This window comes from Aethalodelphis obliquidens, unplaced genomic scaffold, assembly GCF_003676395.1.
Source record: "Aethalodelphis obliquidens isolate GAN/ISIS:26980383/991018 unplaced genomic scaffold, ASM367639v1 scaffold12, whole genome shotgun sequence".
Taxonomy (NCBI): domain Eukaryota; kingdom Metazoa; phylum Chordata; class Mammalia; order Artiodactyla; family Delphinidae; genus Aethalodelphis; species Aethalodelphis obliquidens.
In genome coordinates, this window is record NW_020837956.1 from 35,880,478 (window position 1) to 35,906,011 (window position 25,534).

General features: G+C 43.9%; 1 protein-coding gene across 1 annotated transcript; it reads left to right on the plus strand.

Annotated features, from left to right (window-relative positions):
- The first annotated feature begins 2,268 nt into the window (after positions 1-2,268).
- Positions 2,269-25,393, plus strand: PDIA6 (protein disulfide isomerase family A member 6). Its single transcript, XM_027113816.1, has 13 exons — positions 2,269-2,397; positions 7,770-7,911; positions 11,188-11,245; positions 11,691-11,817; positions 14,911-15,017; positions 16,710-16,840; positions 17,239-17,353; positions 17,885-18,025; positions 18,804-18,888; positions 19,011-19,083; positions 20,208-20,366; positions 24,193-24,289; positions 24,896-25,393. The coding sequence occupies exons 1-13, from the start codon at positions 2,379-2,381 to the stop codon at positions 24,962-24,964; spliced, it is 1,323 nt and encodes a 440-aa protein (XP_026969617.1). The 5' UTR covers positions 2,269-2,378; the 3' UTR covers positions 24,965-25,393.
- Positions 25,394-25,534: the final 141 nt, after the last annotated feature.

Sequence of the window (25,534 nt, forward strand, 5' to 3'; positions counted from 1 at the left end):
AAGAATGTAAATAGCTCATTAATCATTTTTGTATGATTACATGTTGAAATGATAATGTTTGGGATATTTGGGGTTAAATTATATTATTAAAATTAATCTCTTTGTTTTTACTTTTTCAATGTGGTTACTAGAAATTTTTTAAATTCTGTGTGTGGTCGTTTCTCACATTATATTTCTGTTGGGCAGCCCTGTTCTAGAACAGTGTTTCTGCACTTTGTTTTGCATTATCACCCCCCTAAGGAGACTTTTAGATGTCTCTTCTCCTAATTTCTTCTCTCCTATGAAGTTTGAAACACATAGATATACTGTTTATCTGTTTATGTACTGTGGCCCTTGTAATATCTAAGATTTTCTCATCCTTCTGCCCCAAGAACCAATTGTGCCCCCTTGGGAGCAATATTTTCCATGTTGAAAGTTTATTTTTATTTTATTTTTATTATTATTATTATTTTTTGCGGTATGCGGGCAGGCTCCGGATGCACAGGCTCAGCGGCCATGGCTCACGGGCCCAACCACTCCGCGGCATGGGGATCCTCCCGGACCGGGGCACGAAACCGTGTCCCCTGCATCGGCAGGTGGACTCTCAACCACTGCGCCACCAGGGAAGCCCTGAAAGTGCATTTTTAGAAGACAGTTTCTTTGTAAGATGGGAGGACACAGATGGAAATCTGCTCCCTAATGAAAGCAAGAAACAAACCATTATGGTAAAAGCCACTGAGATTTTAAGGTTTTCCCTAAAATTTACCCCAACACACCAAAGCCTAAATTTTATAGTAGCATCAATAAACCCAAAGACATCTTACAGAATCAAAAATCAGGAATTGGGCTTCCCTGGTGGTGCAGTGGTTAAGAATCTGCCTGCCAATGCAGGGGACATGGGTTCGAGCCCTGGTTCGGGAAGATCCCACATGCCGCGGAGCAACTAAGCCCGTGCACCACAACTACTATGCCTGTGCTCTAGAGCTCGCGAGCCACAACTACTGAGCCCATGTGCCACAACTACTGAAGCCTGCGCACCTAGAGCCCGTGCTCCGCAACAAGAGAAGCCACTGCAATGAGAAGCCCGCGCGCAGCGATGAAGACCCAATGCAGCCTAAAATAAATAATTTATTAAAAAAAGAAAACTCAGGCATCTACATCGCTCAGTCTATATATGATCTTAATGTCACACAGCCCCCAGCATCACCCCTTCATCTGGCTTTTGTTGCCAGCTTCCTTTTCATGGTGCCAGTTCACCCCACTGTGCCCTCTTCACTCCCTTTGCTCCCTTTGCTCTCTGTGCCTTGAATGACTTTCTCCTCCTTCCAGACTCAGCTCTAGTGCCGCTTCCTCCAGGAAGCCCTACCAGTCTCCACTACTCCCAGACCCCATAAATGCTTTGGCCAGAATCAGAGCTGTTTTATGCATTAAGCACTACAGAGAAATAAACCGTTAGTAATACAAAAAGAAAATGCTCGAGTCCGCTCTAAATGTCAGAGAGGAAATCACAGTGGAAAGATATTGAAGTCTTAGCCTGCTGTGCTTAAAATATTTCACTTTTGCATATTTTGCAAAACACATGACCGTGTGAACTCATTGATAGGGCCCCTCTCGGGTGAGGAAGTAAACCCTGTAAGTTAGGAGCTCTGAAGCTTAAGCCCCACAGGGTTTCTACAGAGAACTGAGTGCCTGTCTGTGAAAAGCTTTGCAGTCTTGTGCCCTGGTCGTGGGAACTTTTAAAGTAATTCAACAAAATAAATACTTGTTGAATTATGTTATATACAGTATGTGTTTAGCAAGTGTTTTATGACTGAATACTCGTTCGGGCACAGGAAAAACTAATATGTCATTTGATAAGGTCGTAGATGTACTGAGGGCCCAAAGAAACTTATCCTCCCTAGAGACAAAGAGGATAAGGGTCGGGGGTGGGGGGGAACAAGGGATGAATGAGGGTTGGAAACGGTCTCGTTGGAAACAAGTGGGAAAAGAGAATCCTAAGGATCAGAGAGGCAAACCAAGTACTGTACTCCTGGAGAGAAAAGGACGGAGAGCCCAGGAGCCACCGTAGGTACGTGAGGGACACGCGGGATGGAGGGGCTGGCCTGCCCCGCCCCCAGCTAGTCCCTCCTTCCGTCGCTCGCCCCGCCCCCTCAAAACCCAAACCGGTAACCTCTACCCGGCTGCCTCCCATTGGCTATGCAAATGAGAGAAGTCTGTCGGGACCAATAAGCCGCGGCCACGGCTTGGTGACGTCTTCCGGCCCTCCCCTGTCGCACCGCCCCGCGTTTGCCTCGCGGGCCGAGGACTGGACGTGAGGCGGCGGGGGCGCGGCACGGCGGAGGGGAGGCGGTGGCTGGACGAGGCGGTGGCTGGACTACGCGGTGGCCCCGGACCTCGGCATGGCTCGCCTGGTGCTTGGTAGGCGCAGGCCTCTTCGTCCGGGGCGGGTGGAGGGGCAGCCTGGGAGACCGGGAACCCCCGTGGCGGGCCGCGGACGGGGGAGCGAGCGGGTGCGTGGCCTTGGCCGGGCCCGCGCTGGCGGGGAGGGTCGGTGGCCCGGCCCACGCGGAGGACGCAGTAGGGGAAGCCCCTGGGGCGGTGGGGGACCTCCGGGGACTGGGGCTGCTCTTGGCCGGAGCCCCCTGCGCGGGCCCTCGGGCAGAAAAGTGCGGGGCGCGTGGGGAGATGAGGGCGCCCTTGGCGGGGGCGACTTCCTCCCATCCGGGAGGAGCGTGTGCGCGAGCGCGGCCGGAGGCGGGAGCCCCGCGACCGGGCTCGAACCCAGGGCGCCTGGGACAGCTCCGAGCGTGGGGCCGAGTGGCCGGTGCCGGGCTCCGGTGAAGGGGCGACGTTGGGCGGGCCGGGTGTGAGCGAAGGCCGGGAGCTGCCTTTGAGCCCAGAGACCGGCTATGGCTGATCCCTGGCCGAGGTTGGGTACTGGGGGGCCACCTAGCAGGGGGACCTTGTTCTGGGCCTCGAGTGTGTGCGGGAGAGTCACGGGCTTCTCACACTGAAAGTTGTCCTCACCACCTGTTTTATGGAATTCCCACTTGTAAAAAACCTGAACTATCAAAACCCGGTCCTGAAATAAATCCTTCCTAAAGCGGGTCTTACGATGCAAGAGCACTTTAAATGTGGTTGCACTTCTAACAACCAAATTGAACCCAGACTTTCTGGACTTACGTAAATGTCAGTTTTAGAGACTACAGTAGTGTGGTTGAGGATCCCGTTCCTTCCTGGGCTCCCCTTGGTCCCAGCCAAGGTGCTCTGACAGTGGATACCTGAACACTGTGGATCCAGATAGCAGGGTTTGAGTCCCACCTCTCCGTCACCCCCGCATCTACTAGCTGTGTGGCTGGGAACTAGTTACTTAACCACTCTGGGCTAGTACTCCATAGGGTTGTTCTCAGGATTAAGGAATTTATATGTCTAAAGAGAGTAAACAAGATCGAAATATTTGCCGTATTAGAAACATTTGCCGTATTACCGTAGAGAGAATAGATGAGGGGGAAAGAACTTAGTTTCTGTACAGTTGCCTGCGAGTGACTTCAGACAGGGCTGTGGAAGAGTGTAGGATTCTTACAGTTAATTCATTATTATAAATGTAGTCAGCCTTTGGGGCGCCCTCTCGGTTTCTGGACGAGTGCTTTGGGACCACGTACTCTTGCTAGCAGGTGTGGGACAGAGATGTTAGTGACGTGGATTTATAACATCCTTTACTACCCTGGAGGAATCATGGGAGGCCACAGATGGCAAGCTCATCTGCTCACATAGATTCTAGACCCTTGGGTGTTCCGGTTTCCCGTCGGTGCTCGTTATCAGCGAGTGGAATGGCCATGTGAGTTTTAGAAACAGAACGGTATTGGTCAGTCTTGACCTACTTTTTATCATCTTAAGTGGGCTGAGGGGTTTTGTGGGGGTAGTTGCTGACTACTTTTCAGCTGTTGGAATTTGTACCTCTTCTAATGCTTTTCTGAGTAGCATGTTTGATTTCCTTGTAACCCTACTAGGTCTTACTGCCTTCTGAGGAACTTAGGTCTTGAACCTTCATCAAGACATTTCCACTGACAGCCGTTTATGAGGAGGGAATGCTCCTGTGAGAACCAGGCCACTTTATAGATAAGAAAAGTCCAGCCCCCTTACTGGGGGGGGGGGGGAAAGCTCAAGTTCATGTCCTACTGAGTGTCATTAGGCATGACCATCTTTGTACAGCAAGGAGGCCCATTCCTGAGGTAAACAGTCATGGTTCATCCTTTGATGACTCCGGCCTGCTTGACACAGCATGAGGAGGAGGTACATTGTTTATTGCTGTCCCTGATTGGCATGAGGAGGGAAAGAAGGTAATTCTCCTGCCACAGGCCATAGAATGCCCCTCCTGGGGTTATGCTTCTGTAGGCTCCAGCCCTTTGGTTAAAATTTGGGGTTGCATAGCAAGGTGCTGTTTCTAATTATGTGGCCTTAGGCAAGTTACCTTTTCTGCTCCATGTCTGTGCTAAAAATGGGCGTGATGATACACACCACATAGAGTAGATGAGCTACTGGTACACAGCGCTGTGTGAGTGTTATTCTTAGTTAAGACTGCAGTTTTTGGAGGGTACTTGGACAGATACATATATCAGAATGTCAGCCATACCCCATTCCCCTTGTAAGATTTTCTCTTAAAGAAATCATATTTATTTGAGGAGGGAAGAAGTATTAGAATTTTTAGTATTGGCCTGTTAATAGAGAAAAATGGAGACCATCAAATTATGTCAGTAGTGGATTAGGAACATGATACAGCCATTAAAAATGGTTACATGGGGGGTAATGGGTAATCCATAATTACTTATGTAGAAAATGTAACTTATTTTGAGTGAAAAAAGGTTACAGAAGGGAATGTATGTAGTAAGATCACATTTATATAAATTTTTAGGCCTCTGTATAGTGTAGATGTGTTAGTTAAGAGTACCCACCAAAATATTAATAGTTCATTCTGGTGGGACTGTTGATAGTTTTTCTTTTTTTGGCTTTTCTCATTTTTGAAACTTTCACAAGGAGCTCAGTATATTGAAAAACTAATAACTCCTACGGATTTTTTTTTTAAAGAAGATAAACGTCTTTAAACGTAGTAGATCTCCATAGAGGATTTCCTAAGACCAGTCTTCCTCTCACGCTTACTCAGAACTAGGACTGTCTCTGCTTAGGTTCTTGATTTACTTGCTTTATTGAATATGTCAAACTCCGTAATCTTCCCTGCAGCACCATCCAATAGAAATATAGTGCCAAGTTTGTATGTAATGTTATATTTTCTAGTAGCCACATTTAAAAAGACAAAAAGAAGTAGGTGAGATTAATTTTAATATATATTTATTTATCCAGTATATCTAAAATATCACCTCAAGAGGAAATCAATATCAGAAATATTAATGAGATAATTTACTTTTTTCCCCTACCAAGTCTTTGCGATTTGGTGTGCTGTTTACACCTACAGCACACCTCAGTTGGGGGCAGCCACGTGTGGCCAGCGGCTGCCATGTTGCACAGCAGTTAGCAAGGGAGCCTCGCTTTGTTTGGCTTGACCTCCATCCACACCCTTTCCCACCTCTTGAGATGGAAGACGAGGTCATTCGGTTGCAAGCTACCCCCGTCTCTGACTCTGGGTTCCCTCCCAGCCTCCTAATTCAGGCATTTTGTTACATTATTCCCTGTACTTTAGCCTCTCCCTCCACATATTTCTTCACTTTGTGCTCAGCTCACTCCCATCTTTAAAAAGAAAGCTTCCTTCTATCCCCCATTTTCTTACTGTCTCCTGCTCTTTCTAAGAAACTTGTTTAAAGAGTTATTGTGTGATTTTCACAGCTTGTCCCCTCCTGCTCTCTCCAGCCCTGTGCAGCCTGACTGCTGCTTACTTTCACTACTGTACCTCAACTGCCCGGGACCCCAGTGACCTCTCTGTCATTATATCCAGTGGACAGTTTGCAGTCGTTCCTACTTCACCTCCCAGTAGCCTTTGTTACTGTTGCTCATTCCGTCTTTCCCCTGGTTTATGTGAAACCGCTCTCCTGATAATTCTCCATCCACTGTCCACACTGCAGCCAGAATACTCTATAGAAAGCAAGTCTGATCCTACCCCCTGCATGGTAACCCTTTAGTGGCTTCACATCACCCTTAGGAAGGTCCACAGTTAAGTTCCTGCAATACTAGTCATGTCTATCATTCAAATGCAGTGTTCTCAAACAGTGTCATTGTTATTCATGCCCATGGCATACTGAACATTTTTATCTTGAACACTAAAAAGACAACATGGTTTAATGGGTAGAGCTTGGAAGTAGAAGTCAGGGAGCTGCTCTCCCAGTTATATGTGTGACCACAGACGGGCCACTTGCTCTCTATCTGCCCTTGTTTCCTTATTTACAAAATAGGGACGATTGCCACGTTCTCGTTAGTAGTGCTGTGAAAAATCAAGTGGATCCAATGCGTTTGAAAGTGATTTAAAAATTCAAAGTGCCTTGTAAGTATAAGGTGGAGGATTTAGCAGTAGAACAATTAACACCAGTATACACTTATTCCAGAAGAAGTTTACCATTGGGTTGTTCAAAAAGTTCCATTTGAAATCTTCCAAATTCTGTTTACACAGTAAGCATGTGAAACTGTGACTAAGATGGCATATACACACATGCTTTCTTAGAAGACAGGTGAGTCTCTTATAATTCTTTGCATCAAGAGATTAAAAGAAGGAAATTATATGGTCATCTTCATAGATGTTGAAAGTAATAGAAATTTCTTTAATATCATTAAGTTTATCTGTTTCAACCCAAAAGCTAGCAAATGGGAAAATATACCTATTAAAGTAAAAAACGTTCTGTTATTTAGCATTATTCTGGAGATACTAGACAATGCAGTTAGAAAGCAAATTATATATTTTATAAAATTTCATATATAACATATATAATTTATGTTGTGTGTCTGTGTATACATACACAGACAAATTTAAAGGAGGTAAAATTCTGACATTACCAATTCAGAAAACTTGGATTTTTTAAATATTCAGAACTTGTTTTTCTATGTAATTGTTATAATCTGCATGTAAGTTCCCAGAGTAGCAACAAAAATACACTTGGTCCACAGTGTGGCTAAACTATGCTATTAATGATACAGACTCTCTGTCCTTCCTTTATAACACTGTTCACATGAACATTCTTTGGGAGCTCATCCTGCAACACTGTGAGCGCCTGATGATGTGCCATGGATAGTGTTAGTAGAAAGAAAAATATTTAAACAATCATTGCCCTTAAGAGAGTCACAGTCTAGTAGGGGAGGCAAATAATTATTTTTTCCATCAATAAGCTTTAATAAAGATAGCGTGCTAATACTGCAACTGAATAACACAACAAATACCGTGTGGATTATCCAAGGTCACAGAGCTAGATGTAACTTCCCCATTTTCCAGTGCCCTTGCCCATAAAACGGTGATAATAGTACTGCCTCATGGAGTGTGGTTGTACAGAATGAAGGTGTTAGTGTAGGAAAAGCACTAAGAAGAGTATTTAAATCTGGTCCCAAGGCAGCTCAAGAGATGAGGGTGTGGGCTGTCTGTTCCCTTGTTCAGCACTGCACCGGGGGGACTCAAATTCCAGGGGCTACAGCAGCAGCCAGGCTGGGGGTGGGAGTTGGGGAGAAGGGTTAGGAGAGAGCTGACCCAGGCTGTCCTCTGTAAAGGGCCTTGGTCCGTTGAAAAGGACTTTGGTGGCCCACATTTCCTGTCAGCATGAACCCTGATGTTGATGGTGTGCTTTTTGTTGTTACTCCAGGTCTGATGAGCTGTACCCTCTTTATAGCAGTTAATGGTCTGTATTCGTCTAGTGATGATGTAATCGAATTAACTCCGTCAAACTTCAACCGAGAAGTTATTCAGAGTGATAGTTTGTGGCTTGTAGAATTCTATGCTCCATGGTAAGTATTATAAAATAGTTGTCAGTTATTTATGGTACTTTATAAAATTAAGAAAAATACTACATAAAAATGTAATTTTATTCAGCCGTCTCGTTTACCTAGTTTACTGATTAAGAGGTAGAGGACACATCCATGTAATACTAATAAGAATAGATCTCATAATGGCAAAATATAAATAAATAAAAGAGGTAGAGGAGAGGGAAACTGTTGATTGAGTCTGTTAAAGGGTGCAGAGATTGAGCCAATGACAAAAAAAATGGTGGAAGTAGCTAATAGTTGCAAGAAAGAAGGAAGGAAAAACCCCGTATAATTTTAGGAAGATACATCTTTATGATGAGGTAAGTGGGGTGAAGATGGAAGGGAAATTGAATTTTTTTTTTTTTTTTTTTTTTGCGGTTCGCGGGCCTCTCACTGTTGTGGCCTCTCCCGTTGCGGAGCGCAGGCTCCGGACATGCAGGCTCAGCGGCCATGGCTCACGGGCCCAGCCGCTCCGCGGCATGTGGGATCTTCCCGGACCAGGGCACGAACCCGTGTCCCCTGCATCGGCAGGCGGACTCTCAACCACTGTGCCACCAGGGAAGCCCGGGAAATTGACTTTATGCAGAGAGAATATCGGGCAAAGGAAAGGGAAGGACCAGTGGTTGACTCCATTTTGTTTCTTGAAGAGGGTTGCTTCCAAAAATATGTAATTAGAAAATTTGGTTTGATTTAAAAGCTCTTCTCTTGCCTTACATCTGTTTCTGGGGCGGGGGGAGGGGAACAAACTTGTAATTACCATTGAAATTAATAGTGCCCAGTTTCATACAGCTGACCCTTGAGCAGCACAGGTGTGAACTGCGCCAAGTCCACTTACATGTGGATTTTTCTTTTTTTTCCAACAAATTTGTACTGCAGTGTTACACAATCCACTGTTAGTTGAATCCATGGATACAGAGGGCTGACTGTAAAGTTACATGCAGATTTTCCACTGCAGAGGGTCAGCACTTCTAACCCCCATGTTATTCAAGGGTCATCTGTGCAGTCAAAATGCAGTATTATTTATGTAGTTAAAACCTTTAACGGAAACAAAACAAAAAACCAACAAATACACATGTATAAAATAAAGGCTATAGGATCACAAAGGAAACCTAAAATGTTGGAATAACATTATTAAAATAGCAAAATAAATCTTGATATGATTATGTACTACTTATTTACTGGAACGTAAATACCAACATCTAACAGCTAGTTACCATAATACTGAAACAGTGATGAACATAAATGATGTTTAAAGATACCTGCAACAACTATAGTGGTGATAAGAAAATAGCTCTGATTTTTATTTGTGACAGTCACAAGTACTAACCAACTATGATATGTTGTTAATGTTTATAACTGAAGGAAATCCTAAATTTCAATTACAGGTTAATGAAAATACAGGATTTTTTCTTTCCCCATCAAAGTTCACAGAGCCCCTCAATTTTTATCCACCAGTCCTTTGGGGATTCTTAGACCCCAGTTGAAGAACCCTTGAGTTACAGGGTGTGCTGCTATATTTATATTTGTGGCATTTTGATCTGTCTTTACATTGCTTTACATTGGAATTGAAGGGGGTATATACTCTGACAATCTCCGATTTGAGTCCTTATTTCATTAGAATAAATTGAAATTAAAGAGGCACAAAGTCCTGTAAAATTTTGACTTGTGGACTTCTAAGTAGCTCACCTAAATAGCAAAACATACTGTATATGTAGTATGTAGGATCAGCATTTCAGGACGTTTTGCTGAAAGATCCTGACTTTTAAAATATTGGATTGGACTTCCCTGGTAGCGCAGTGGTTAAGAATCCACTTGCCAACACAGGTGACACGGGTTCGAGCCCTGGTCTGGGAAGATCCCACATGCTGTGGAGCAACTAAGCCCGTGCGCCACAGCTACTGAAGCCTGCACGCGTGGAGCCTGTGCTCCGCAGCAAGAGAGGCTGCGCGGTGAGAAGCCGGTGCACCACAACGAAGAGCAGCCCCCACTTGCCGCAACTAGAGAAAGCCCGTGCACAGCAATGAAGACCAATGCAGCCAAAAATAAATAAATAAAATAAAATATTGGATTAAACTTAAGCCCCTGTGAAAGGTGATGTTATATAGTGATTAAGAATGTGGGATCTGGAGCCAGGAAAACCTGTCAGGCAGCTTTGTCACTGGGTGGTATTGGGAGGGTTTCTTAACTTCTCAGGCTCTGTTTCATCATCTGTAAAATGAAAATGACAAAGCCTGCTTGCAGGGTGGTTGTGCTGATTAAATGAAATCCTGTATGAAGAGTGCTCATCGTGGTGCTGGCACGTGGCATTGGCTCATTAGCTCCTTAGAGACTTAATTAGAAGAAAATATACTTTGTTTAAAAAAGGAAAAAGTCACCTATATAGATAAACTAGCTATGCTGTCTTCATACAATGGGTATTATACAGTGATGAAAATAATACAGCTACCTATAACCTCGATGACTGATTTAAACATAACAGATTTCTGTATATATAATGTTTAAAAGCAGTTTTCTATGTGTGTTATATTTCATGATAATTCTTTGCAAGTACTGGTACCTAAAAGATTAAGATTATTTTTCCTTGTGTTCATGTGACTGTCACTCATTCGTGTTCTTTTATCACCACCTTGCGGTATCAAGTGCTTTTCACTTGTTAGCCATACTAAATGGGGATTACATGTGCATTTTTACCTCTACAAGCTGCTTGTGGGAGCCAAAGAACGTTGAGATTTAGGCACTGGAGATCTAGACTCTAAAACAGTTGCCTCATCTATAAAATGAAAAGTTTGGACTAGATCAGGGACTATCAAACCTTAATAGATTTAAGAGTCGCTAGTAGAACTTATTAAAATACAGGTTCCTGAACCCCTTCTCTAGGAACTCTGGTTTCTTGGGGCCCAAGAACCTGCACTTTGCTAAGCCATACAACTGGGACCGCACATGAGACACATTTGACCAGATAAACACTAAAGTTTCCACTCAGGGAGAGAGTTATGAATGATAGTGTTTGTTTAAACTCTTTAAATACACTTTAACTCAGCAGTAATTTGGAAGCTTTTTTATGATGATATGAAAGAGGATCATAGTAGAATCAGGACAGTGAGTTCCTTTAGGTCACCGATCATGGTTTTTAGTGCTCTTCTCCCTGCAGGTCCCCACCCTCAGGGCATGTCACTCAGTAGACTGTTGGTGAACGTTTCTTGAATTGGGAATCAAGGACTTAACTGTTGCCTTCTTTGTGTTTTCATCCCCTGAAAGGTGTGGCCACTGCCAAAGGTTAACACCAGAATGGAAGAAAGTAGCAACTGCATTAAAAGTGAGTTTCTGAGATGTCCACATTCACCTGTGTATGTTAAAATAAGTTTAATTAAGCAAATGGACTTAATGTACAATAGGAAGTTAATCTGCATATTGAAGCCCAATACTCTTGTTCTGGTGCCAAAATTATGTAGGGAGCAAAGGGATACTGTACATTCTAATTTTTATCTTGTCTACTTTTGTTAATTCTGTTGCCCAGTTAAATGGCATGATTATGCTTAGCCGTGCTAGTTCTGGGAGCTGCACAGTTTCCTCACAGGCTGACTTGCATGTTGCCCAGCTTTCCATTAAGGAATGGTTTCCCAGGCTAAAGTTCTCATTGATTCTGTTGGCAAATGGAACCTTTACTATCTTGTCTCTGAGTCTATATCATCAGATGATGGGTTCTTGTGGAATCTGCTCTGGTTGAAAGAAAAATAGATATTTCTTTTATGTTTCCACAGGATGTTGTAAAAGTTGGTGCAGTTGACGCAGATAAACATCAGTCCCTGGGAGGTCAATATGGCGTTCAGGGATTTCCTACCATTAAGATTTTTGGATCTAATAAAAACCAACCAGAAGATTATCAGGGTAAGGACTTTTCCTAATGACTTCATTCCATTGGTTGGAATTTTAATTTGAGCAGGTAGGTAGAAAATAGGGAACCTGGGACTCTATAACCTGTTGGCCCTGCTACCTGCAAGTTTTTCACCCTCTTCGTGCCTGAATTTCCTTATCTGTCAAATGGTATAGAGTAATTCCTACCTCTTCTGGGTTGCTCTAAAGACTTAATATGTGTCAAACAGGTAAAAGTTTTTTTATTACTGTTTATACTAGGTTAGGCCCACGGGCTTAGCAATGGGAGAGTAATGATGTTTCGTGCTTCCCTCTTTTTCATTACAGTTTTTAAAAAATACTAGTTACTGAATATTTTATAGTTAGTTAATATTTAATAAGTTTCTTTAATTACTTAATATTTGAAAAGATCTGCAAGTGTTTTCTTGCTCTGATTGCTCGTCCCTTCACTGTGGGGCGGGTCTAGCATATCAGCGTGGAAAAAGAAGAGTCCTGTAATTTGGAAGTCAGTTTAAACTATTGCTATTACTATGGAGTATTTTGCCCATGAATCTTTATGCCTTGTAAACATGTATAGTATCTGAATATTAAAGCTATTATTTAGTCTTTTAAACAATTGATAATAAAGAAGTCCCACAAGTTCTTCATTTTATAGACAGTGGTCAGTTGTATCTGCTGTGAGTCACTGAGGCAAGTGGGCAGAGGATCTTGGCTCAGATTCCCTGTTCTTTTACAGAATCGCCTGTTATTTAAGATGTCACAAGCATCATATTTAAGACAGAATTGCTAAGTTGAGCCATACCCAGGGTCCAATAAAAGTATTGGGCGTAATGTATTTAAAGTTTAAATTATGGCTCATTTGATCTTTTTTTAAAAAAGATTTTGTTACAAGGGGCATGTAAGTGACTAAACTTAGAGTCTAAAATCTTAGGTTTTGCTTTATGTGAGAGGAACAAGTTTTCAGGGTTGGAGGCGGGGAGAATCAGCATCATGATAAAAACAAAGTGACTGTTGTCTTATCTGTACTTGGTGTCCTGCATTGTATCCAGCGGATTGAGAAAACATTCTCAGAAAAGGGAATGTGAAGGGAGCAGAGAAACCATAGTGTGAGCTTTGAAGACAGCCTGGCCTGGGTTTAACTGCTGGCTAAACAGAATACCTTCTCTCTCTGGATCTGCTTCTTGTTTGTAAAATGGGGATGTGAAAACCTGTTTTAGGCTACTGGAAGTTTCACTGAAATAGTACATGTAAAGCATGTAACTTGGTAAGTGTCGGTGTGGTTGGTACCTCACCAAGATGGGGGTCAAAATACTTGGGGATGAGGCCTTAGACACATCATTTCTCCTAGACCCCCAGCTCTAAAGTTCCATAAAATGATCAGTTTCATTCTTCTGACTAACCACCCGCTTTGGAATATAATTTGTTCATTTCGCTAACTTGTAAAAATGGAATGTTTAGAGCAGGGGTTAGCGTTTGTCCTGCTGCTTGTTTTTGTAAATGAAGTTTTTCACAACACAGTCACGCTTGTTCATTCATATGGTCTATGCCTACTTTCACACTAAAACAGCAGAATTGAGTAGCTGCAGCAGTATGGCCTGCAAAGATGAAAATAATTACTGTTTGGTCTTTTGCAGGAACAGTTTGCTCACCCTTGGTCTAGAGTGAGAAAACCCTCTCTGTCTTTTTCCCTAGTGTATTTCTTTTTTTTTCTCTTTTTTTCTTTTTTATATTTTCACTTTAAAAAAAATTATTTGGCTGCGTTGGGTCTTCCTTGCTGTGCGCAGGCTTTCTCTAGTTGCAGTGAGCGGGGGCTACTCTTTGTTGCGGTGCACAGGCTTCTCATTGCGGTGGCTTCTCTTGTTACGGAGCACGGACTCTAGGCGTGCGGGCTTCAGTAGTTGTGCCACGTGGGCTCAGTAGTTGTGGCTCGTGGGCTTTAGAGCACAGGCTCAGTAGTTGCGGCGCATGGGCTTAGTTGCTCCATGGCATGTGGGATCTTCCCGGACCAGAGATCAAACCCATGTCCCCTGCATTGGCAGGTAGATTCTTAACCACTGTGCCACCAGGGAAGTCCCCCTAGTGTTTTTCTTGATTTGGTATATTTCCAGGTGGAGATTGGTGGTGGAAGGGGCACTGGTTCAGAAGGTGGAGGTGTCTGCAGTAGATAAGGAGCAGAAGGCTGTTTTTATGTTGAGGTCTTGCCTTTCTGTCTCAGGAAGTGACATACTTGGTAATCTCAGCCAGGATGCAGTGCAGGATGATCTGAACACACTCCGAATGCTGCTGTTGTGTATTTTCTTTCTAATGTCAAGACTGAAGCGTTCCCAGAAGTTTTTAATCTCTTCCTGGGCAGTTTGATTAGAAAACTCTATTTTTAAGAAAGGAGAAGAAAGAAGAAACTTTCTAAAAAGATTTTGTTAGTTTTGCCTTTAAACTCTGAAGATAGTCTCAAGGCATATATTATCCATATTCTTCTGAGTCAGTTAATAGTCCCCTAACTTCTTGAGCACATAGTTTTTGGTAAACTTCCAAAGGCTATTGTCACTATCTTTAATACGGGGCTTGTTACTTCCTATATTAGGAGTAAGTTCAGCTACAGAGCCTAAAAGCCCAAAATAAGTGTTTTAAGCAAGGTAGAAAACAGTGGATTGCTTTCCAGTTTCTTAGCTTCGGACCCCTCGTATCCTACTTGTTATTATCTCAGAAATAGTTTTTCCATTTGCCTCATTTGGTACTTTGTGTTTAGAAATTTCCCCTGCTCTCTGAACTAGATAACCTTCTTTTTCATCTGTGTACGTGTTATACATTCAGTAAACATTTGTGAACTGTTCTCAATAGTAGATGGTATTTATGGGTGAACAGAATGTCCTCGTTCACACTAATAACCTAACACTGAAGAAGAGGATTTAGTTTTTCCCAGCATAAAGTCTAGCAGGAAATACATTCTGGAAGAAACTGGCTGTCTTAAAGATACACGTGGTGTTAGGTCTGTTTGAACATCAGATGAAGCTGACAGGTATGTAAAGGTTCAAGTCTTCAGGTAGCATCCGATGTAGGCTCCCAGCCCGCCCGCCCCCGCTCACCTGATGGCCCGTTGTCTTCCCGTAGGTGGCAGAACTGGTGAAGCCATCGTAGACGCTGCTCTCGGTGCTCTGCGCCAGCTCGTAAAGGGCCGCCTTGGAGGCAGGAGTGGTGGATATAGTTCTGGAAAGCAAGTAAGGCTGTGTATAATGTCAGTTTTTAATGTGGCGTGATCTTTAAGCCTGACTGTAAACTCCGCGTAGAAGGTAATTACTTCTTAAAATATTTTAAATTGGTGGACTTTCGGTTAAAAAGTAATAGGAGGTTGATTCCCTCCAAAAGGGAGTCAGACACCCAGCCTACTCGCGTGGCCCCTCAGAATCACTGTCGCCATAGCCAGTCCTAGGGCATCCGCCACAGCCGCAGGCCGGGAACCACGGCCCGAGACGGCTTCCTTGGCCCAGGGCCGAAGGACAAGAGTTTGGCCTACAGTGGGAGAAAGAGCCCCAGGCCGTGGGAGTGGGAATCTGGCTTCCATGGCGTTTGTAGTTGCAAAGTGGAGAGAGGGAGACCAGCTCTCCTCCAGGTCAGCTTTGGGCAAACGTGGATGAAATTTGGATGACCTCCTGGCCCGTGTCTGTGGCAGTCGGGCTGAAATCCCTGGGCATCTTTACATAAATGGACAGGGAAGAAGATTCCTGTTCTCTGGATTGGTATTACAGATTCCTGTGTGTGAAATGTGGCGTAGTTATGTTCTTGCGAAAAGGCATTGAATTCTTCCTGGTACACACAGGCACACCTCGTCGTGTTGCACTTTTTACAGAGAGAAGGTCTGTGGCGGCCTTGTGTCGAGCAAGCCTCTTGGTGCCATTTTTGCAGCAGCATTTGCTCACTGTGTCGCATTTTGGAGATTCTGGCAATGTTTCAGAGTTTTTCATTATATTTATGGTGATCTTGATCGGTGATCTTTGGTGTTACTATTACAAAAAGATTATGATTTGCTGAAGGCTCAGATAAGGGTTAGCATTTTTCAGCACTGAAGTATTTTCTAATTACTGTATGGTCATTGTCTTTTAGATATAATGCTAGTGCACACTTACTAGACTACAGTATAGTGTAGACATAACCTTTATGTGCACCAGGAAACCAAAGCGTTCATGTGAGTTGCTTTATTGCGATGCTCACTTTATTGCAGTGGCCTGGAACCGAACCCGCAGTATCTCCAAGGTCTGCCTGCGTGTGTACACACAGCCCTTCACTCTCTTAGGAGGCCAGTGAGACTAGCTTCTTTAGACAGACTCAGAGCTCACCAGAGATTTCATGATTTTGCCTTTTATTTCAGACTTAGACATTTAATGAGCACAGTTGTCTTTCCTACCCCCATGGCTTTTGGCCCAGGCAGCGGAAAGCACTGTATCGATCCTGACTGCTTCGTGGGTTTAGTACTGAAGAAAACTCCTTGAAAAGATAAAAGGATGAAATGTTATTTTTAGCTTTCTTAAATGGTAGGGACTTTATGAAGAGGTACTAACTGGATGTTCTGGGATGAACCAGCGCTGTTCTAAATTAGAATGGTGTTATTAAGGTGGTTCTTTGAGCCATGCTGAGGTTTCTCTTAATGAAGATAGAAGGGGGGGGTGGAGTTCAGATACACGTTCCTTATTACACTGAGTGTACTGCTAATTGTTTGAAAGTAAATACTGTTTGCCAAGTAAAAAGAATAATATTAAGGAATGTCCCCAATCTGAGTAAAATAGTTTTCAGTTGAAAGAAGAACTCAAAACTTTTAAGTTGTAGAAATGATTATTGTTATACATATATTTAGAATAGGATTAGTGTTCGTTTTGGCCAAGTTGTAACTTAAGGTTTAATGTCACAAATGACAGGGTAGAAGTGACAGTTCAAGTAAGAAGGACGTGATTGAGCTGACGGACGACACCTTTGATAAGAGTGTTCTTGACAGCGAAGATGTTTGGATGGTTGAGTTCTATGCTCCTTGGTGTGGACACTGCAAAAAGTAAGTGCTTTGTACCAGGTGCTTTTTTAAGTCAGGTGCTTTTTAGTCTGTCCACGTGGCTCACTTTGAAAGAGCTGAACCAGGTCATAGGTAACCTCCAGGATCTCCTCCCCAAAAGCTCTGGCTCTGAATGAATGTTAAACATCGGCATTAGGGCCGAGTGTTTCCTCTCGTCATATTTTCAGTGATTAACAGGGAGCCGGCATCCAGAGTTGGGGGGCGTGGTGGACGAAGGACCAGGAAGTGAATGTGAAGGGGGCATCATGCCTTTCGTAAAGCTACACACAGAGTGTTTCCCAAGTGTGATTTAACCGGATTGGGCAGAAATGCACACACCAGTTAAAGTATTTGTGCTTACAGTTAAAATACACTGTTAAAGCGCAGGTATTTTTCTACAGTCTAGAGCCAGAATGGGCTGCGGCAGCTACAGAGGTAAAAGAGCAAACGAAAGGAAAAGTGAAGCTCGCAGCTGTGGACGCCACCGTTAACCAGGTTCTAGCCAGCCGATACGAGGTGCGTGTGCTTCCGAGGCTGATGTCTTTGTGAGGTGCCCTGTGTTTTCACCTGCTACACCATCTAGTACTCCTGGGCTTTCTAGGACGTGGGAGGGGGGAGGCTAGCCGTTTTGTAATGACGAAATTAAATCGTTTTACTGTTGTAACAAGTGAATCTGGCACTCAAGACTGTTGGGGCTTTTTAGTTTTGTTTGTTTTGTTTTCAGTATCGCACTGCCTATGTGTTTAATGTGAGCCCGAGCTTTCGCGGGTTATTCGTACAGCTTTTGAAATTGGTTTATTTGTTCTAGAGCACATAGACTGTGTTAAGTATATATCCAGGGTTTGAATAAGATTCGGCTAAGCCTGGCAGTGAGACTGTTAAAACCCCCTGATTAACAGACCTCTGTGTGCTGTCCCTTACACATCGATGCAGGCTAGGGAATATTTTTGTTAACATTAAATTACCTGTAAGGTAGTTTTAGAAACCATAAAGATCTTATTTCTTATGAAATGGTAATTTGATTTGTACTCTGATATTTTTTAATAGATTAGGGGATTTCCTACAATCAAGGTATTTCAGAAAGGCGAGTCTCCCGTGGATTATGATGGCGGACGGACGCGATCCGACATCGTTTCCCGGGCCCTTGATTTGTTTTCTGATAACGCTCCGCCTCCTGAGCTCCTTGAGGTAATTAAACCTCTTCAATCACTTGTAGTAAGGGAAGCTTTTCCGGGCTGATGATAGAGGATAGTAAAGCAGTAATAGCTTGCTGTCTTTTCCAGTAAGCTCTTTCTCTTCTCTTTTAAAATTCTCTCTTTAGAGTGTTTTTGTACTTTCAGATGGGGAAAACTTGTCTGAAAATGGCTGCCTGTCATAAGTTTTAGTGCCAAAATAATCGCACTGTGAGCAGAAGTGTACCTTAGCGTCTTAAAAATAGAACGAATCCATTCTTTCATTTATTGCTCTCAAAACAATAGCTAACATCCATTGAGCACCTGACCATGTGACAAGCACGGTTCTGGTGCGTCTGTGTGGACTTTTCTCATTTAATTCTCCTCTGAACACTTAGAGGTAGATACTGTTTTTAATCTCCATTTTAAATATGGGGACACAGGCACAGAGAGCCTCAAATTCATGTGAATGTATGATACGTGTAAATGTGTCTTTTTTATCTGTCCAAACGACTAAATGTCGTAGCCAGGCTACGCGCAGGTATTCTGACCGTCCGTGTGTGTATACAAATGCCTCAGCACCACCGCGGATAGATGGCTGAGGGATAAAAGCAGAAGTCTTCACAGAACGTCTCGTGGTGTTTCTGTAACGCACACAGAAGTGTTACTTGGGAAGAGGCTTATCTAGCTCTTGAGTTGCTTTGCGCGTAACGAGAGTGACGGTGCTCACGCCAGCTTACCTCTGGGCTTTGTGTCACGTGGCCTTCCAACACCCTGTCTTCTGCGCCCCGCAGATCCTCAGCGAGGACATCGCCAGGAAGGCGTGCGAGGAGTACCAGCTCTGCGTCGTGGCTGTGCTGCCGCATATTCTAGACACGGGTATGGCGCGCCGCTTTCCATTCGTTGTGCTGTGTTCCTCGCTCTGAGAACGCTTAATTGACAGATTAATTTTACCCATTCCTTTATTTTTACCTTAAAATTTTTTTGTCCATTTACATCAGGAGCTGCAGGCAGAAATTCTTACTTGGAAGTTCTTCTGAAGTTGGCAGACAAATACAAAAAGAAAATATGGGGGTAAGTTATCGAACTGTCTCAGTGTCGTCCGGGTGGAAGAGTGCAGCGCTGCGCAAAAGCGGCTCCCTCTGTGTTTTCTGTAGGCTCTGTTCCTGGGCTCACTTTGGCATGTTTTTCTATTTAGGATATAAAAACACTGACCACCTAGGAGGAAATGAAGTCATGCAGGCCTCTTATTTATAACACACTCATTTGTACCCCAGTGCACTTTTTCTTAGAGGAATCGTGTTCTGATGGCGGTTGGTTCTAGGCTAGCAGGGAAAAACGCCATTAGTGACAGAGTTCAATTCTAGCAGAGCCTCGAAAGCTAGATAAAGAAAGCAGAAGCAGAGGTGTGTACCCTCTTCTGAGTGAGGGCCGGACGCAGGCAAATGTTTAAAACAAAGCTTGTCTCTGTTTCCATTGTATTAATAATCTTTTTGCTCCATGTCGTCCGTATCCACTGCTGTCCCAGGCACCACGTGTCCCTGCTGTCCCTCTCTCAGTGGCCTCACACCGCCTCCGTTAGTCCAGCAGGTGTTTACTGTGTGCCTGCAGAAGGCTGCATGCCCAAGTTCCTTATTCTTCTCCCTTGTATGAGTGGAGGGAAGAGGTTTTTTTTTAGCGTTTTCTCCTTTTTTTTCTTGTGGCCTCTCTGCGGGGCATGTGGGATGTTACCCCGACCAGGGACCGGACAGCCCGGGAAGCCCCAAGGGCAGAGATGTGGTTGAGCATTCTTGTATGTATTAAATAATGGCATATCCTTAACTTTTAAAAAGAAGTTGTTACACTGCTGAAGAATGTGCTTAATAACCCAAACGATGTTGGTAGGATTTCAGGTGACAGAGAAAATTCATCAGGTTTGTTGGACAGTATTTTGGGGACTGAGGGGAAAAACAGTCCTAGAGATAGACCAGTCCATTTGGGGGACTTCCGGGGTTAGGGTCTAGGGAACATAGGAGAGGAACTGTAGTTACTTCAGAGCACATCTAGAACACATTATTTTAAAAACTAATCTTGAATTTTTCATTTATTTTTTCACCTATTTCATTCAAAAGATGTGTAATCTTCTGCTCTTTAATTGTTAGTCAGGTTCTGACCAACTCAAAGGGGATCTTTGCCCTAAAACCAACCTGCTTTTCTAGGTGGCTGTGGACGGAAGCCGGAGCCCAGCCTGAGCTTGAGAATGCGCTGGGGATCGGAGGGTTTGGGTACCCCGCCATGGCGGCTATTAACGCACGCAAGATGAAATTTGCTCTTCTGAAGGGATCGTTCAGTGAGCAAGGCATTAATGAGTTTCTCAGGTAATTCCTTGCTTCTTTGAGTTGTTTTTGTTTTGTCTCTTTGTTTGGTTCTATTGTGGTAATTGGTTCCAAACTAGATTTATATAGACTAGGCAATAAATGGAATAGTTTTGTATTTCACATTTCAGAGAATTAACGTTTATAAATTAGAGCTTTGGAGTCGTCTTCCTGTGCGGTGGAAGTCTTCTACTTAGTGAGTGATACTAGCACATTCCTCCTCTCGGGCCACCTCGCCATTCTGTGCACTTGGCATTGGGCTTGTCCTCATTCTCATAAAGGTCTCATATGGGCTACAAGCAGTCCCGTCTCACCCACTCCCGCTCTAGGCTGCTTTGTACCCCTGACTTCAGGTGATAGAGTTTCCACCCCTGGGCATTGGATTTAGAATGTAGTTATTTGAAAATGAGTGCACTAACTGAAGTGACTCCAAAACGTGCAAACAATATGATAGGTTCTCAGACTCAAAACCAATTTACAGAGCTCGCTAAGCTGCCCTGTTGTTCAACTCATCCTAAAACTGACTTAGTCTTCATTTAGGCAAATACAGAATGTTAACCCATACTTTTCTTAGATTTGTGGTGATTTGATTAATGCCTCTTCCCTATTAACTGTGAGTTCCACAGAGTTTGAATCTTTTACACAAAACTTACCCCTAGTTGCCACTGTAGAGCCTGGCTGGTAATAAGCTCTTGTAAATATTTATGAATGAACGATTGACTTCTTGTCTCTGGAACAGTTTCAGTTAGGAAAGGCATCCCTACCCTCAGGGACATTGGCAGGAAGACTACTCATAAGTGTGCTTCATCCTTTTTCAACAGCGAATTCCAATCTAGAAAACCTTAGAGCTCTGAGTATAGGAGAGTAGTAAGTAACCTTGAGACTAAGCCTCTGGACTCACGTAAAGTACAGAGGAGGTAAATGCTTCCAGGAACAACAGCATGTTGTAAACTTGAGACAGTTACTTTTGCTTGAGATCATACAGGTCACTGGTTCTCAAACTTTGTGTCTTGGAGTTAACAGAAAACCTCAGATTACCAGTGGAGAAAAGTCTGCGGTAATGAATAGGAAGGAAACAAAACGTGGCAGTATGCTTGTTTCTAGCCACATGTGAGTCTTCTTTTCTAAGGAGACTGAACTTGTACGGAGCATGTCACTAGTGAGGAGACTGCTTCCAGCTGGCCGGGGTGGGGCCTGGCAGAGAGCTGGCGGATACACCTGCTTGGTGGCGAGAGGCACCAGCGTACGTACTTGAAAAACCACACACCTGCCACGTTCTGCATGGCTATTGGAAAACCAAGGACAAAAACCATCAGTGCGTATACGCAGGTCGTCAAACAGCCCATAGAAGTTAATGGTAACAGTGAAGCTAAACTAACAATTTATAAATGTAGGGGCAGCAATTGAACACTGTGGTCAACCCAAGGTGACATTAGTGGTTTCTGCATCTTTCCTTAAGAATGTCATGTTATGGGAGTTCCCTGGTGGCCTAGTGGTTAAGATTCCGGGCTGTCACTGCCATGGCCTGGGTTCAGTCCCTGGTTGGGGAACTGAGATCCTGCAAGCTGCACGGTGTGGCCAAAAAAAAAAGTCATGTTGTGTTCTATTGGAGTAGCAGCCAGAAAAGGCAAGTATATAATTGTACTTTACGCCCCCAGAAGTGAAAAAGGGCCTGAGTCATATATTGGCTTGGCCAGAAAGTTCGTTCACGTTTTTCTGTAAGATGTCAAGCGAACTTTCTGGCCAAGCCGGTATATGCGTTCGTGGCCATTCAGTTTGAAGGCAGTGGCCATGCTTCTCCAGGCTTTCTTAGTTAGAAGAGAGATCTGTTAGCATTTAGCCTAAAAGGAAGATGGAGCCAGAGGGCAAGTGCGTAATTGAGCAATTAAAAAACCTTTTTTGTTATTTTTTAAATGATGATTGAACTCTCTGCCCTCAAGGTTTTGTTCCTTTTTGAAGGTTTGACATCTTTCCTCTAGTCTGTTTGCTTTTGCCGCTGACATTATTAAGTAGGAACCTAGAGGCTGATGTCGGGAGATAATAAATAACCTGATTAAGGACACAACTAGTAAGAAGCAGAACTGCTGACTTTTTATTATATACACGGGTTTGTGTTTCCCACATAAACCAGAGCCTGGATTGTCCTGTGCCTTTCCCTAGTAAATTGAGCCATTCTGGCGGACGTAGTAGCCTGCGTGTGACACAGGTCTGACTTATTGCGCTGAATACCTCTGTCCTACCCATACAGCACAGTTCATGGAATGGTGGTAAAGTGGGCTTTTACATATTTATAATCCTGTTTTCTGAATGTAACTGGCATGTGTACATCAAGGTTGCTCAACGTGGGCACTCTCAACATTCTGGGCCGGGTAGTTGTTTGTCTTGTGCATTATAGGATGTTTAGTAGTATCCCTGGCCTCTACCCCCGGATGCCAGCAGTGTACACGCACACACACACACACACACACACACACTCACACTCAGTGATTTTTGAGTTGTGACAATCAGAAATGTCTTCAGACATTTGCCGGATGTCCGCTGGGGGCAAAAATTGCCCTCAATTCCAGAACCGCTGACACACGTTGTCAAGTGTGCGAAGGAGCCAGAAGCGACGGGTAAAATTACCCAGTTTTCCTACCGTGCACAGTAACTATTGTCGGACACATACAGGAAACTTGACATCCTGTTTGTTTTTCTTTTACCCATATTCTTTTTTTTTAATCGAAGTATAATTAATTTACAAATGTGTTAGTTTCAAGTGTACAGCGAAGTGATTCAGTTATGCATATATTTATATATGTATTTTTCCATTTCTTTTTCCATTATAGGTTATTACAAGGTATTGCGTATAGTTCCCTGTGCTCTACAGTAGGACCTTGTTGTTTATCTGTTTTATATATAGTGGTGTGTAAATGTTAATCCCGAACTCCTAATTCTAAGCACCCTTCACCGAGGATATCTGGAGGCGCCTTTTTTTTTTTTTTTTTTTTGCGATACGCGGGCCTCTCACTGTTGTGGCCTCTCCCGTTGCAGAGCACAGGCTCCAGACGCGCGCAGGCTCAGTGGCCATGGCTCACGGGCCCAGCCGCTCCGCGGCATGTGGGATCTTCCCGGACCGGGGCACGAACCCGCGTCCGCTGCATCAGCAGGCGGACTCTCAACCGCTGCGCCACCAGGGAAGCCCAAGGGGGCGCCTTTTATAAAGCAGCCTTGCTCACCGTCTGGTGATCGCCTCTACATCCTTCCAGGGAAATGTTTATTGATACCTGCCAAAGTCAAAACCTAACACACTGTTTCGTGGTACAACTCTTCTGTCTGAAAGCTTGACATGTGTGAAAATTGCCACCATCACCTATAGATCATTGAGGGGGCCTGTGGGTTCTGCTTCCTGTTAGAAATCTGAGAAAAGGATTTCAGTTTTAAGGTACCATCTTTCAAAAAGCCTTTCTAAAGTTAGTGTGGAATTTTGTTAATCAAATGTTAGTGTTGGTCTAGACCATGTTCTGGGTCAACTTTGATCGTTTTTACACACTTAAGTTGTATTTTAGCAAGATATGTTTGCTATTTTGTTTTAATTATTGGTAGTACCTGGCTTTACCTACTGCCAAGGCCTTAGTCAGGAATGTCATTATATTGTCATCTGGTTACATTGTTGTCCCTGATTGAAAAGATAATACTGTTCATGAAGTGCTTTTCCGGGGAGGGAGGTGAGAAATGCCTCTGTGCGGACATAGCAGGGAGTAGGGAAATCGTTACTTTTGAAAAGTTGTTTCTCCATCCGCACCAGCAGTCCGTCGTTAACCCCGTGCTCTGCTCACTTTCCCCTAAGGGAGCTGTCTTTTGGGCGTGGATCTACAGCCCCCGTGGGAGGTGGGGTCTTCCCTGCCATCAGCACCAGAGAGCCCTGGGACGGCAAGGACGGCGAGGTGAGTCCCGGGGCCGAGCTGTGTGTGAGCAGGACTCGCTGTCGGGGCTTTGGTCCAGCCCCTTACTTTCCCGATCCCTGTGCATCTTTGCTACTTGTAAACCAGACCTTTGCATCACACCTAAGCCTTGCCGTGAGCATAACCTGAAGAATCACCCTCACGGGCCTTTTGGGGTGTTCTTTGTCGCAAGACCCTTCATCCCATCCTCCGTATTACACGGTGCTACGTGGCATAGGATATTCGCGACAGAGACACCGAGATCGATTTCAGCGAGGTTGCTTTCCTGACTGTTACCTGTAAAGTGAACGTTTGAGCTAGAATTCATTAACTCTGAGAGAAGCACGAGATTGTAGCTTTGAAATGAGCATTTATTCCGGTACACTTCTGCCCACCCCCCTCCAAAGGACCAGTTAAATAGCTGTTAGTTTTCTATCTATATAATAATAGGCAAACTTAAAAGCAGGAGCTGGACTGGGGAGAAACTTGTGACCAGAGCCCCTCTGGAAGTTCAGTGCTCTGTAAACTGAGATGCCAGACTTCCAGGTCGCCCTGTCTGTGGTTCCGTGTAGACCCTGCAGGGCCTGATGGTGGCTTTCCGTTTTACAGCTTCCCGTGGAGGACGACATTGACCTGAGTGACGTGGAGCTCGACGACCTGGAGAAAGATGAGTTATGAGAGGTGCTGCACAGACTCGAGTTTTCTTTTCTTGGGAGCGGATTTTCCAGCAGTGAAGGAACATTCTTTCCAATCAGATGGATCTACCAGTGGCCTTTTTAACCAAGAAGTAACACTGATTGGTCATTTGAAAACACTGCAACAGTGAACTTCTGCGTCTCAAGAAAACAGTGAAAAATTCTGTGAATTGTCACAGCCAGTGAATTGGGTTGTTTCTGTCAAATAATATTTTGAAGAAAACTGATGGGCTGTTTAAGCGTTTTTCCCTCCCTCTGACTGCTGCTTGAATGTTCTTGGAGGCTGTTTCTTACATACCAGGTTTTTTAATGTGATCCTTTCCTTTGAATATTAATTGCTTTTTTCCATTAAAGAATAAAACTATTTTGGACAATGCCAATAAATGTATGAAATTAGTGTCCACATCCTAAATTCAGTAAATTAGTACTATGAAGGGATGACCTTGATGTCTCTCCTCCCTGTAAACCTGTGGTTCACATGGCACCGTCTGGATGCCTGCCACCACACAGAGTTTACACGTGTCCTGCAAGGCTGAGCGTCAACTGTGAGTGA